The sequence below is a fragment of the Syngnathoides biaculeatus genome, chromosome 3 (genome assembly GCF_019802595.1).
Source record: "Syngnathoides biaculeatus isolate LvHL_M chromosome 3, ASM1980259v1, whole genome shotgun sequence".
Lineage (NCBI taxonomy): Eukaryota > Metazoa > Chordata > Actinopteri > Syngnathiformes > Syngnathidae > Syngnathoides > Syngnathoides biaculeatus.
This window is the reverse complement of record NC_084642.1, coordinates 38,732,288-38,745,497: the sequence shown is the minus strand read 5'-3', so window position 1 is coordinate 38,745,497 and position 13,210 is coordinate 38,732,288. Positions and strand designations below refer to the sequence as shown.

General features: G+C 41.4%; 1 protein-coding gene across 1 annotated transcript in view; it reads left to right on the top strand.

Moving 5' to 3' along the window:
* iqgap1 (IQ motif containing GTPase activating protein 1) overlaps positions 1–12,552 on the top strand; it is an 83,075-nt gene extending 70,523 nt beyond the window's left edge. The window contains exons 28-37 of the mRNA XM_061815750.1: positions 69–301; positions 407–539; positions 5,049–5,151; positions 5,629–5,764; positions 7,186–7,273; positions 7,563–7,772; positions 7,852–8,018; positions 8,106–8,225; positions 10,931–11,039; positions 11,136–12,552. Of these exons, the coding sequence (XP_061671734.1) occupies positions 69–301; positions 407–539; positions 5,049–5,151; positions 5,629–5,764; positions 7,186–7,273; positions 7,563–7,772; positions 7,852–8,018; positions 8,106–8,225; positions 10,931–11,039; positions 11,136–11,249 (1,413 nt within the window). The 3' untranslated portion in view covers positions 11,250–12,552. The remainder of the gene's footprint in view (positions 1–68; positions 302–406; positions 540–5,048; positions 5,152–5,628; positions 5,765–7,185; positions 7,274–7,562; positions 7,773–7,851; positions 8,019–8,105; positions 8,226–10,930; positions 11,040–11,135) is intronic.
* Positions 12,553–13,210: the final 658 nt, after the last annotated feature.

The window sequence follows — 13,210 nt, the reverse complement described above, 5'->3', positions numbered from 1 at the left end:
GACATTAAAAAATACATTAGGAATGATATGAACTGTCCTCCTGTAACGGAACCATTTTGCCTTTTCAGATCGTGGGGAACCTTTTGTATTACCGTTACATGAACCCAGCAATTGTTGCCCCCGATGCCTTTGATATCATTGAGATGTCGGCAGGTGGTCAGCTGACTACTGAACAACGGCGGAACTTGGGCTCTGTCGCCAAGATGCTGCAGCACGCTGCCTCCAACAAGATGTTTCTTGGCGATAATGCCCACCTGAATCCAATCAATGAATATCTCGGCAACTCTTATCAAAAGTTCAGGTGTGATATTTATGACTACATAAGAGAAAATGTTGAAGAAAGTTTTGTGATATTTTCCCCTTTGACAAATTTTACATTGTTGCATATTTTCTTCTTCCATCACAGGCGGTATTTTTTGACAGCCTGTGATGTTCCCTCGCTTGAAGATAAATTCAATGTGGATCAGTACTCTGACCTGGTCACTGTTACCAAACCTGTTATTTACATCTCCATTGGAGAGATGATAAACACGCACACAGTGAGTTTGATTTTTCCTCAATATCTTACAGCTAACTAAAATTGACCCATTGTCTAAGCCATCACATAATAACTAAACTTAATATGGCCATAACACCGATAGTTCTGGATATTTACAAAAAAGTCAGAGTTTGAAAATGAGCAAAATCTAGTTGGCAGGTCATTGCGTTACTGTATTTGACACCCCAATAATTGCAGACAGGGCGTGCACTGCCCTTTTAAAAGTTTGGCCTGTATGCTCAATCTTACATGTGTGAATAGCATTCTCTAAATTCATTTTCGTGCATACAGTAGCGTGGTCACTGCTCTAGAGTAGTGGCAATTTTTCCCTCCGCTTCTTAAACTGCCGCAATTTGGGATCTAGTGGGGTGCTCACTGGCTTTCCCATCTCAATCAATCACCGAAGAAAAGTCCTGATGCGAGCTTGTGAGCTTTTCTCTGTGCAGCCCGCAGTGTGCCCCTGCTTGGCTCAAAATTAAAGCAAATAACCTTGACATATAGTTGTGTTGATAATAGCACTATTTTTAAAAATGTGAGTAAACTACAAAATTCCTCAGATAAATTGTATTATAATGAACACAAGTGCATTGAGGACACTGCATATTCTACTCCAAATCAAGAAAGTTGGAAAAAGTCATTAAATTTGATGATTTAAGTCAAGAAATATAGTAAAAGCTGTTGACATCTTTCTTTACAAACTCAAAAAAGTACTGCTTGAACTAAGAAATGCTTCAAGATTCAACTTTCCTGTGAATAACAAACTAATATTTAGTTACATAACCACAGTTTGTGATGACTGCTTCAGATCTTTGGTATATGGAGTCGACCAACTCCTGGCACCAGTCAACCGGTATTGCAGCCCAGGAAAATTGTGCCACGTTCCACAATTCCTCTATTTCTTGGTTTTGCCTCATGAACAGCATTTTTTTGTCAGCCCACAAGTGTTCCATGGGATGGACATGGATTAAGGTTCGGGGATTGTGCAATCAATTCAATTCTGTTTGTTTATTTGCTTTGCTTCCGAAAATATCTTTTGCACGGGTGTCAAATGTCATATTCCTGACAAAAATTGCATATTGCCTTGCTTTTGTTATATACCGTAGCTAATATTTATCACACTTCTCTTCAAAATTAATGAAATAATGGTTAAAAAATAGAACTTTTTACTGCCTCTCCTTGAGCCGTTACCTTATAGTGGTGGAGGGGTTTGTGTCCCAATGATCCTAGGAGATAAGATGTCTGAGGCTTCACATTCCTGGTCGGTTCACCCACAGTAAAATGGTCCTAGGTGAGGGACCAGACAAAGCACGGCTCCATAATCCCCTACAGTGCATAAAACTAAGGGATTGAGGTTTCCCTTGCCTTGGATATGGGTCAGGGGCCCTTCTCTGGAGCCAGGCCTGGAGGTGGGGCTCGAAGGCGAGTGCCTGGTGGCCGGGCCTGCACTTGGGGCTCGGCTAGGCACAGCCTGAAAGGGTAACGTGGGATCCCTTTCCCATGGTCTCACCACCTATGGAAGGGCCCATAGGGGTCAAATGCAGTGTGAGCTGGGTGGTGGCCGAAGGGAGGGACCTTAGCGATCCAATCCCTGGTTACAGAAGATGGCTCTAGGGACGTGGAATGTCACGTCTGGTAGGAAGGAGCCCAAGCTGGTGTGTGTGTGTGGTCGATTAATTCCAAATAGATATAGTCGAGCTCGCCTCTACACACTTACTCTGGTACCAGTGGTCTTGAGACGGTTTGGACTCACTTTCACTCTGGAGTTCCCCGCAGTGAGAGGCGCCGAGCAGGTGTAGGTATACATATTGCCCCTCGGCTCGGCACCTGTAGTTGGGTTTCACCCCAGTGGAGCAGAGGGTAGCCAACCTCCGCCTTTGGGTGAGGGGACAGTCCTGACTGTCGTTTGTTCCTATGCACCAAACGAGTTCTGAGTACCCACCCTTTTTAAAGTCTTTAGGGCAGTGATCCCCAACCACCAGGCCGCGGACTGGTACCGGTCCGTGGATCATTTGTTCCCGGGCCGCCGAAGAAATAATTAATTAGTTCTGTTGTATTCATTATCCGAGTCTGAACAATTTTATTTTCAAAAATGACCGGATTCTCTTTGTTTCTTGATTACATCTAGGTCATTTGAGTGCCAAAATTTAACCCCACAAGCTAGAAAAATTAGTACAAAACAGACGTCTTTGGAAAGTTTCTTTTTGAAAGGGAAAAGGCCTAGTGAAGAGACAGAAGAAGAGCCTACAGTTCCAAGAAAAAGTTATTTACCAAATCAAAGCAGACGCCCTTTCTTGCGCCTTTTTTAGGCGCTTTGTGAGGAGATGGACATAGAGCACACACAGCCTCTCTAATACACGGAAATAAGATGGTTATCCAGAAGGAAATTGCTCCCAAGAGTGTTTGAATTACGAGAGCCACAGCAAAGTTTTCTCTCCGAAAAGAAGTTGCCACTGGCAGCAAATTTCAATGATGAGGAATGGGTCGCAAAACTGGCTTAGTGATGCGAGATATTGACGGTCTTCAAGTTGGCAGGTAAAGTTGCTGGATTTAAAGCCACACTGGAGTTGTGGTGATGGCGCGTGAACAGAGACATATTTGACGTTTCAAACATTAGCACATATTTTGTATGAGACTGAGCCTTCATTTTCCCAGCTGGTGCATGATCACCTGTCTTTGTTATTAAATGAGTTTGAGCTACTTCACAACCAAAAAGGACCCACAAACAAGCGATGGATCCGCGACCCATTTATCCACAAACCAGGTGAATCCATCATGTCTGTGCAACAAAATCAACCACTGGAGATCACAAATGATGGTGGCTTTCAAAGTATTTTTGAGACAACAACTCTGCCAATCTTCTGAATTTAAGTCATGGCAGAATACCTGGAGATTCCCACCAAAGCACTGAAAAAACCCTGTTGCCCTTTCTGACATTCTATCTGTGTGAAGTGGGGTTTTCTGGAGTGACGTCAGCCAAAAACAAAACGGAATAAACTGGACATAAGCAAGAAACTTCTGGTGCCATTGTCTCCCATTACTCCCAGATAGAACCATCTCGTTGCAGAGAAACAAGCTCAGGGCTCCCATTGATTTAGCGTTATGGTGAGTTAAAATTTTCATTCACTTTATATTCATTTTTGTGACGTATCTGTACCTTATTTTGAAGGCATGGTTAAATGGTATTACACTGACCAGTCAGAGCGTTAGGGCTGTGGTCGCCACCAGAGTGAGGTGAGGCAGAGGGGAGAGGAGAGGACATGGTTCAAATTCAGAAATGTATTTCAGCTGTTGAAAAATAACATTCATGGAGTGTTTAAAAATAAAAATACATACAACTTGTGTAGGTATATGTAGATAAAAAACAAAAAAAATGTGGAATTGTGGTTCTTGTTCTTTATTTTTCCACGTATATTTTTTATTTCATTATAATGTTATGTTTATTATATTCAATATTCAATACAAACAATATATCGAATGCCCCCGTCAAGCCTCCCCCAGGTCTACTACGTTAGGAGACTCCCTTTTTCTGCTGGTAGACTTCAATGCTCATGTGGGAAATGACACTGAGACCTGGAAGGGCTTGATTGGGAAGAACAGCCCTCCGCGATCAGAACGTTCAAGCACTTGGCACCATGACATCCTAGGTCGCAGTTTGATGATCGACTTTGTGGTTGTGTCATTGGACTTGTGACCGCGTGTCTTGGACACTCAAGTGAAGAGAGGGGCGGAACTTGGTGGTTAGTTGGCTCACATGGTGGGGGAAGATGTCGGTGCAAACGTGGCAGGCCCAAGCTTATTGTGAGGGTTTGCTGGGAACGTCTGGCAGAATCCCCTGTCAGGAGGCGTTTCAGTTCCCATTCATGGTAGAGGCAAGGGACATTGAGTTTGAGTGTATCAAGAGAATAAAATCCCGGATACAAGCGGGTAAAATGAATTTCCTCTGCAGGGTGTCCGGGCTCCCTCTCAGTGAGAGAGTGAGAAGTTCAGTCATCCAGGAGGGGCTCAGATTAGAGCCGCTGCTCCTCTGCTTTAAGAGGAGGCAGATGAGGTGGATGAGGCATCTGATTCAGATGCTTCCTGATCACCTGTCTGGTGAGGTGTTCCAGACACTTCCACCAGATGGGGACCCTGGGGATGACCCAGGACACGCTGGAGAGACTATGGAAAGGGAAGTCTAGGTGTCCCTGTTAAAGCTACTGCCCTTAGCGGCCCAACCTTGGATAAATGGTAGAAGATAAATCAATGAATGAACTTTTTACCATTTCATTTGAAAGTAGTCATCTATATATTTTGGGTTCATGTGAAATAATATCATCTGAACTGACTTTTGCGTGGGCTCACAGTCATATTGGGCCTCTGGGGGAATCAGTAGCAAAAATGTGTTTCTCACCCTTGTTCTATGTATTGGCAGCTCTGCATAATGGGCTTTTCTCCACTACAGCTCATAATTTTAGCATCTGAACATGATCCATATTATGTCACTTAAGAGGTGACTTTTCTTTGCTATTAGCTGCTTCTGGACCATCAGGATGCCATTGCTCCAGAGCACAATGATCCCATCCATGAGCTTTTGGAGGACTTGGGAGAGGTTCCTACAGTGGAGTCGCTCATTGGTGAGTGGATACAAATGACGACAGTAATAAACACAATGAAATACAATTCCAAAAGTATTTATCCAGTGGCTACAGTGAAGGCCTGGTAAGTCTCTCCAGATGAAAACTTGGAATTTCGTGATACAAGGCCTCTAAATTGGCTGTAGGGTGGACGACAGGTTTGCACATCAGCCTCACTTTTCCGAGGACCGTGTTTCAAATGCGTCCTTGCCTTTGTGGAATTTGCATGAATAAATAGGCTCAAAATATTTATCATTTCAGAATGGAGATTCTTCTCTTGGAATCACTTCTTGGTTTCCGACCGTTTTATTCAAACTAACTGTGGCAATTAATTGTGTATAAGCCAAATTTACAATGTACTGTATTGAATAAGCTATATGTTCGACGACACTACTAATGCAGACTGGGCAGAAATAGATTATCATAGAAAATATAGAATATTCCAACTCTTTACTCATACCAAAGTGTTGCAAATAGGTGAAAATCCTCTTCCTCCTGGTGATCCCAACAAAGAGCTAATGGGCAAAACTGAGGTTTCACTTACACTGACAAACAAATTTGATGTCCCTGGTGAGGCCAATAGTGAAGTGGATGCCAAGACCCTCCTACTCAAGTAAGTTATTGTGTCTTTGATTAATTTAATAGCTTCATTAAGTTGATGCCAGAGGTTTAGGTACAATGTGTAAAAACACATCTTTTTTTGTCTGTCTGAAGTCAAATCAGACTAAACCTCTCCTGTTACAGGTCAGTAAGGATTACCGAAATTATTTAATTTTGTTAAATACCACAATAATGAGAGAATTTCTGAGACATTTTTTGATTATTGTCTTTGAGGTCTAAAGTTTACATATATTTCCTGACTATCAAATCGCATTTCCTTTGAACTGCATGACGGGTCAAAAAATTTGGGTATCCTTCCACGAGGTTCTTACAGTACTCTGCTGGAATCATGGCCCATCCCTCTTGAGAGAACGAGTGTAACTGAGTCACGTTTGTTGGTTGGTTGGTTGCCTTGCTTGCACACGCCTTTTCAGATCTGCCCATTAGTTTTGAATGGGATTCAGATCAGGACTTTGTGATGGCCACTCCAAGACATTGACTTTATCCTCAAGACACTTTTTAACCATTTTTGCAGTATGCTTAGGGTCTAATTCAATTTGGATGACCCATTTGCGCCCAGGTTTTAGCTTCCTGGTTGATGTCTTTAGATGTTGCCTTAATATCTCCGTGTAATGATCTTTCTTCATGATATCGTCTATTTTATGAAGGGCTCCAGTTCCTGCTGCAGCAAAACAGCCCCACAATATGATGCAGCCAGCTCCATGCTTCACAGTTGCTTTGGTTTTCTCAGGTCTGCACGCTTCCTCCTTTTTCCTCCAGATGTAATGTTGATCATTATGGCCAAACAGCTCCACTTTTTTTTCATCAGACATGTCTCCAGAAGTTAAGATTTTAGTCTTGATGTCTTTGGGAATAAAAACTGTGATGTCTATTTTTATGTTTCTTTATTATAGGTCTTTCAATTCTGTTCTGGGGTTGAGTTACACAAAAAACACATGGGCAGATATTGTCTGACGTTTTTTCATTAATAACATACTAAAATCATCCATTGCATGACAGGAGCCGTTTAAATTATGAAGTATTTATAATGTCAAGTTGACTCATTTGAGAACAAAAATACAAATACAAAACAGGTATGGCATCAATTAACTCTCATGTTGTCTGTTAACCTATAAGGAGATTCCAAAGCCATGACCTCATCATCTGGGCTTCCCCATGTTCTTTAAGGACATAGTACTTTTTATGTATGTAAACATTTGAACTCAAAGAACATAAAATTCTCTCCCTCATTATTTGGACATTTAACAAAATTAAATACATTTGGTGATCCTGAGTGACCTGAAACAGAAGAAGTTTTGTCTTATTTTACTTCAGACAGTGACAAATTTGTGATTTATGAAATTTGTGTTTTTGAATAGTGTATTTCAACATATGGCTTCAAATTTAAGTGTAATTTTTGCCATGTCATTTTAGCACCAAAAGGCTGATTGTGGATGTGATCCGGTTCCAGCCTGGGGAGACTCTGACTGAGATACTGGATTCATCTGCTGGTCCAGAGCAGGTCAAAATAAAAAAAAAATATTGGTTTTCGCTCTCCATCAGTTTCAGTGAGATACAACTGCAACCAAGCCAGTCCTACACTAAAAGACAGACAGCATGCAGACAGACACCAACCCCCATATTGCATTAAATCTATATATTTCCCTGTTTTCAGACTTGTTAAGATTGATATGTGTGAACTATTATACCACAGTGACTCTACTCTTTTCACATCGCACGCATACCTCTATTCAGTAGAAGATTCTCACGTTATGCTTACTATATTTTCTTTTGTGATTCTGTGGTTACAGGAAGCAGAATATCAGCGTGCAATGCAGAGGAGGGCCATCCGTGATGCTAAAACTCCAGAGAAAATAAAGCAGGTCAAACCACTGTTGGACGACAGCCTAACATTACAGGGAAAAAAGGAGAAGATCAGGAGTAACCTACAGCGGTTAGCCGAGTTTGGCAGAGTTAATCCAGAGAACCGCTATCAGGAGCTCATCAATGACATAGCCAAGGTTAAGAGAATCAAATATTAGCTTGCTTTTCATGATCAAACCATACAATGGATACAATAGTATAATTTGTCTATTACAGGACATCAGAAATCAGAGACGTTATCGCCAACGCAGAAAGGCTGAACTCGTAAAGCTCCAGCAAACAAACGTTGCACTAAATTCAAAGACTAAGTTTTATAATGTGCAGATCGATTCATACAATCAGTATATAAAGACCTGCATGGACAACCTGGCCACCAAGGGCAAGTAAGTGTCAACACATTTCTTATTTATCCATCTTCTCTAACTATTAAGTTTAAGAATCCTATGCTGAATGATGATTGTTCTTCTCAGGCTGTCAAAGCCTGGTGTCAATAAGGCCAAGAAAAGTAAGCAAGTTTCACAGAAATACACTGCCTCACGTCTATATGAGAAAGGAGTACTGATTTCAGTGGAAGATCTGCAGCCTAACCAGTATGTTCTGCACTTGCTTATTAACCATACAGTATTTGTACCTTAACTTAAAGTTCAAAATGGAAACCTTACCCACATTATGAGATGCCAAAACCAAATGATTTGGTTCAGCCAATCATCAGACATCAATAATATTAAAAAATGAAAATTATAGACTGAAGAATAAAATTGGTTTCAATATGTGATGATTGCATTGGAGGACAAGGTTTTTTCTGATTTTTCATCATAAGACTGAAATTGTAATTCCTTTCGCTTGCTCAGGTCAAATTTTCATGGGAATTTTTCAGGTAGTTTATTATTCAAATGGAACAGACTTACTGTAAATGGAATAGTAGACATTAATATACTGTAAGTACTGTACTGTACCCGTAAATTGAATGTCACTTCGTGTGCAAAATTGTGGCCATATACCTCACGTTTCCCTCACGTTTGTTTGAACCTCTACTTTGAAAATCCTGTTGTACATGTAAACAAAAATATGGCTATACTTTAAAAAGTTGACCTGATTGAGTAAAACCAATGTGATATTTGGATACAGCACATCAAATTTGTCCTAAAAAAGCTAAAAAATCTTTGACAATAAATTTGTTGTTGACCAGTTTCATCATATCCATTTTCTTCCACTTATCTGAGGTCAGGTCACGGGGGCAATAACTTTATCAGGCAAGCTCAGACTTCCCTCTTTACAGCCAGTTCCTCCAGGTCTTCCGAGGGTATCCCGAGGCATTCCGAAGGAAGTCAAAGGACAGTCTCTCTAACATGTCCTGGGGGTGCCTAGGGTCTCCTCCCATTTGGATATGCCCGGAACATCACCAGTGAGGCTTCCAGGAGGCATCCTGAATAGATGCCCAAGCCACCTCATCTGGCTACTCTCAATGTGGAGGAGGACCATCTACTCTGAGCCCCTCCCAGATGACCAAGCTTCTCACCCTATGTCTGAGGGAGAGCCCGGACACTCTGTGGAGGAAACTCATTTCGGCTGTGTGCGGCTTCTGTTGTTTCGGTCTTGAGCCACAGCTTGTCACCATTGGTGAGGGTAGGAATGTAGAATGGGCAATAAATAGAGAGCTTCACCTTTTGGCTTGGCCCCTTCTTCACCACAACAGACCAATACAAAGTCCACATTAATGCAGACGCTGCACCGATACATTTGTTGAACTCCTGTTCCATTCTTCCCTCATTCGCGAACAAAATGCCAAGATATTTTAACTCTTCCACCTGGGAAAGGGTCTCCACTTTTTTCCGACCAAGGCCCATGGTCTCAGATTTAGAGGTGCCGATTCTCATCCCAATCGCTTTACACTCAGCTGCAGAGATACAATACTGTGTTCATCAAACCAGACCACCACTACGCCTCGGCTCTGCCTAAATGTTCTGTCCTTAAAATTCATGAACAGTGTCTTGACAAAGGGCAGCCTTAACAGAGTCCAACTTTCACCGGTAACCAGTTTGCCTCACTGCCGGGAAGGCAGACTAAACTCTAACAGGGACCGAACAGCCCATAACAGGGCGTTCCCCATACTCCCAAAGCACCCCCCACAGGACTCACCGACAGACAAGGTCAAATGCTTTCTCCAAATCCACAAAACATGTAGACAGGTTAGGCGAACTCCCATGTACCTTTGAGGACACTGCCAAGGGTGTAGAGTTGGTCCACTGTTCCACAGCCAGGACAAAAGCCACATTGTTCCTCCCGAATCTGAGATTCGACTCCCCGACTGATCCTCCTCTCTGGCACCTCTGAATAGACCTTACCAGGGAGGCTGAGGAGTGTATCCCCCCAAACCTCCGCCATTTTGTTGGAACACTCTCTCCAGTCCCCCTTCTTAAAAAAGGGTGACCACTACCCCAGTCTGCTTATTCAGAAGCACTGTCCCCAATGTCCACGTGACGTTGCAGAGGCTTGTCAATCAGGACAGGCCTACTACATCCAGAGCCTTTAGGAATTGCGGGAGCATCTCTTCCACCCCCCCCCCCCCCCCCCGGTTGTTGCCACCAAAGAGCTTTTTTACCACCTTATTGACCTCAACCCCAGAGATAAGTGAGTCCTCCTTAAAAACCCTAGACTCTGCTTCCTCTTGGAAAGGTGTGTTAGTGAAATAGAAGTGTTTGAAGTATTCTCCTCATCGACTCACAACATCCCTAGTCAAAGTCAGCACTGCCTCATCACCACTAAGGACAGTGTTGATGGTGCACTTCTTCCCTCTCCTGAGATGCCAGTTTCCTTGAACAGTCTGTAAGTTGTTCTCCATAGCCTCACCGAACTCCTCCCACACCAGGGTTTTTGCCTCAGCGATCTCCAAAGCTGCATTTAGCTTTACCAACCGATGCCCATCAGCTGTCTCACGCGTCCCACAGGCCAAAAAGGCCCAATAGGACTTATTCTTAACCTTTACAGCATCCCTCACTGCTGGTGTACACCAAATGAGTTCGGGGATTGCCACCACGACAGGCTGTGACTACCTTATGGCCACAGCTCTGGCCCCCACCCAGCTCACACTGTTAGCCCTTTAGGCTGTTTGTGTGTTATATGTGTGTGTGTTATATAGTTTTGTAATAATACCAATTATTATGCATTCATTATAACAATTCAATACTGTGTAATGAATATGGTAAAATTTGAAAGTAATGAATCTTGTGTGAAATTGAAATGTGGAATTTTCAGGTTTTTAAGTTGAAAACTGATATTAATGTTCTCCTCATAGGTTCAAGAATGTTATTTTTGAAATTTCTCCAGCTGAGACTGTTGGAGTTTTTGATGTGAAGGCCAAGTTTATGGGGGTACACTTGGAGACGTTACAGTTAGAATATCAGGTATGTTTGATGCATATATGAGTTCTACAGACTGTTAGTACAGATATTCTAAGTAGTTTACTTAATTTTGATTTTTCTTGCTTCTATTTTTCTCAGGATCTACTCCAACTGCAGTACGAAGGTGTGGCAGTCATGAAACTCTTCGACCGGGCGACAATAAATGTCAACCTGCTCATTTTCTTGCTCAACAAGAAATTTTATGGGAAATAGAGAACAGTTTATAAGCAGGCTTATTGAAAGCCCTGACCTAAAACGACTATTGTTGTCAAACACTTTCCCCGATACACTTCTTATGTGCCTTTGCAATATTTTAATATATACATCACCACACATTTGGTTCCTGATGGGACACTCCCTTTGTGCCACTCAAGCCAACTGCAACCAATATTTGCTTGTTTCTCGTAACTGTAGCCACGGTAGATGCTAAAGATTTGTATTTGTTCTCTTCAAATATAATCTTGTGCATAGGCTTTGAACACATAAAATGGTCGTTTTACTTAAAAAGATTGTGTTTTTATTTGCTGGCTATCGATTTGCTGACCTGAATAAGAGTCTTGATAAGCTGCTCTTTGCCAATGCTGAAGGCTTGCTAGTTTTTTTAGCAATTGTGGAAGTCTAGTCCTAGACTTCTATCTGGGTATTTTTACATTTAGTATTTTTTAAATATATTCAAAAGAAACCTAAAAAGAGTATTAAGGTTTTTTTTTTTCAACAAATTATATTTTCACAGATTGGTTTTGATCCACCTTACCTTACGTGGAAAAAGATTTTCCATAGCATCATCATGCCATTTGTAAGGTCCAAACTCTGGCCCATAGTCTTCTCATCCGTTAGGTTCAACAGGAATCTGTTTAGCCGTAAACCTTCCATTTAATTGGCCAGACTACAAAAAAGGTCTGTGAAAAACAAAAAACTGATGTTGTCTAACCCTAACCCAACCTAACCCTGACAGCTTGTTCGGCGGCCTCTTTTCTTCGTCCAGAATTTTTTTTCAGAAGAACCTCAATATTCCTGCACTTCCTTATCTTACTTCCATTTGTTTTTTTTGGCATTTTATGTTATGTTGGATTTGATTTATTTTCTCATCTAATGTTGTTCATAAGTCCTATAAGGGAATCATGATCATGTTACAAAAGTAAATGTTTTTCTATACAACTTAAAAACGCAATGCAAATAATATTAAAAAGTACACTTAATTACCTTTTATTTTTGTCAGTAAGGATATTGCCATCATTCATGCCATGTTTGAAAAGCTTGTATGCTGTAGATCACGTAAATTGAAGTACAGGATGTCCACCATTACAGTGAGATCCAGTAGATCTCTCTCACTCCATATAATAAACGTGAGGGATCAAGGTGCCTTTCATTTCAAATCGACTTGATGACTGTCAATTTTTAGTATGACGTAAACTAGTCCGCATGAGAGATAAATGCTCTATGGCAATACAGTACCAGTACCATTCAATGAATTGTGTGTCTTGTATTAGAATAAAACTCATTATTACTCCGTTTCCCCCAGTTTGACATTTGTTTTGCAGGCTGTGATGGAATGGAAGTGCGATTTTTCAAAGAAGCTGTGGAGTCGTCAGCAGTTTACAATCAATCACCTTGTACATTTGATGTCATTTTGAGCTTGGTTCACTGTTTTGCAAGATATATGTTGATTAGAAAAACGAAGAATTTGCACATTTGAGCACACCGGGGTAGTGCTGGAAATGAGCATTAATTTCAATAGCGGTATGTGTATAGCTGTATATCCTTGAATCTCTTAAAAAACTTATAAGCATGATACATCTAAATTTTATTTTATCAGAATATTGTATGGTCAATTCACAATCCGAAATAAATGACAAGTCACCGACACCAAATTAAGAGTACGTGTACTGTGAATGTTCATCATGCCTTTTCATGATCGCCCTCGTGTGGTCTTTCGGAGAATCGATAGAATTTAACAAGGTAATGTTTTTCTCCTAGCAGACTTGTTTCTTCAAGCCGTGTCAAACGACAGCTAATGCGGTGCAACCTGGCAGAATAGCACTATTAAATGTATGGGGGGAAATGAGTGTAAACCTTCGGTGTCGCTTGTTTCTCTTCATGGAATCATCACAGGGTCCAAATTTGACGTTTTCCCCGCTGCCCGTGGATTAACGCAAGACTTGAGTCCGCTGTGA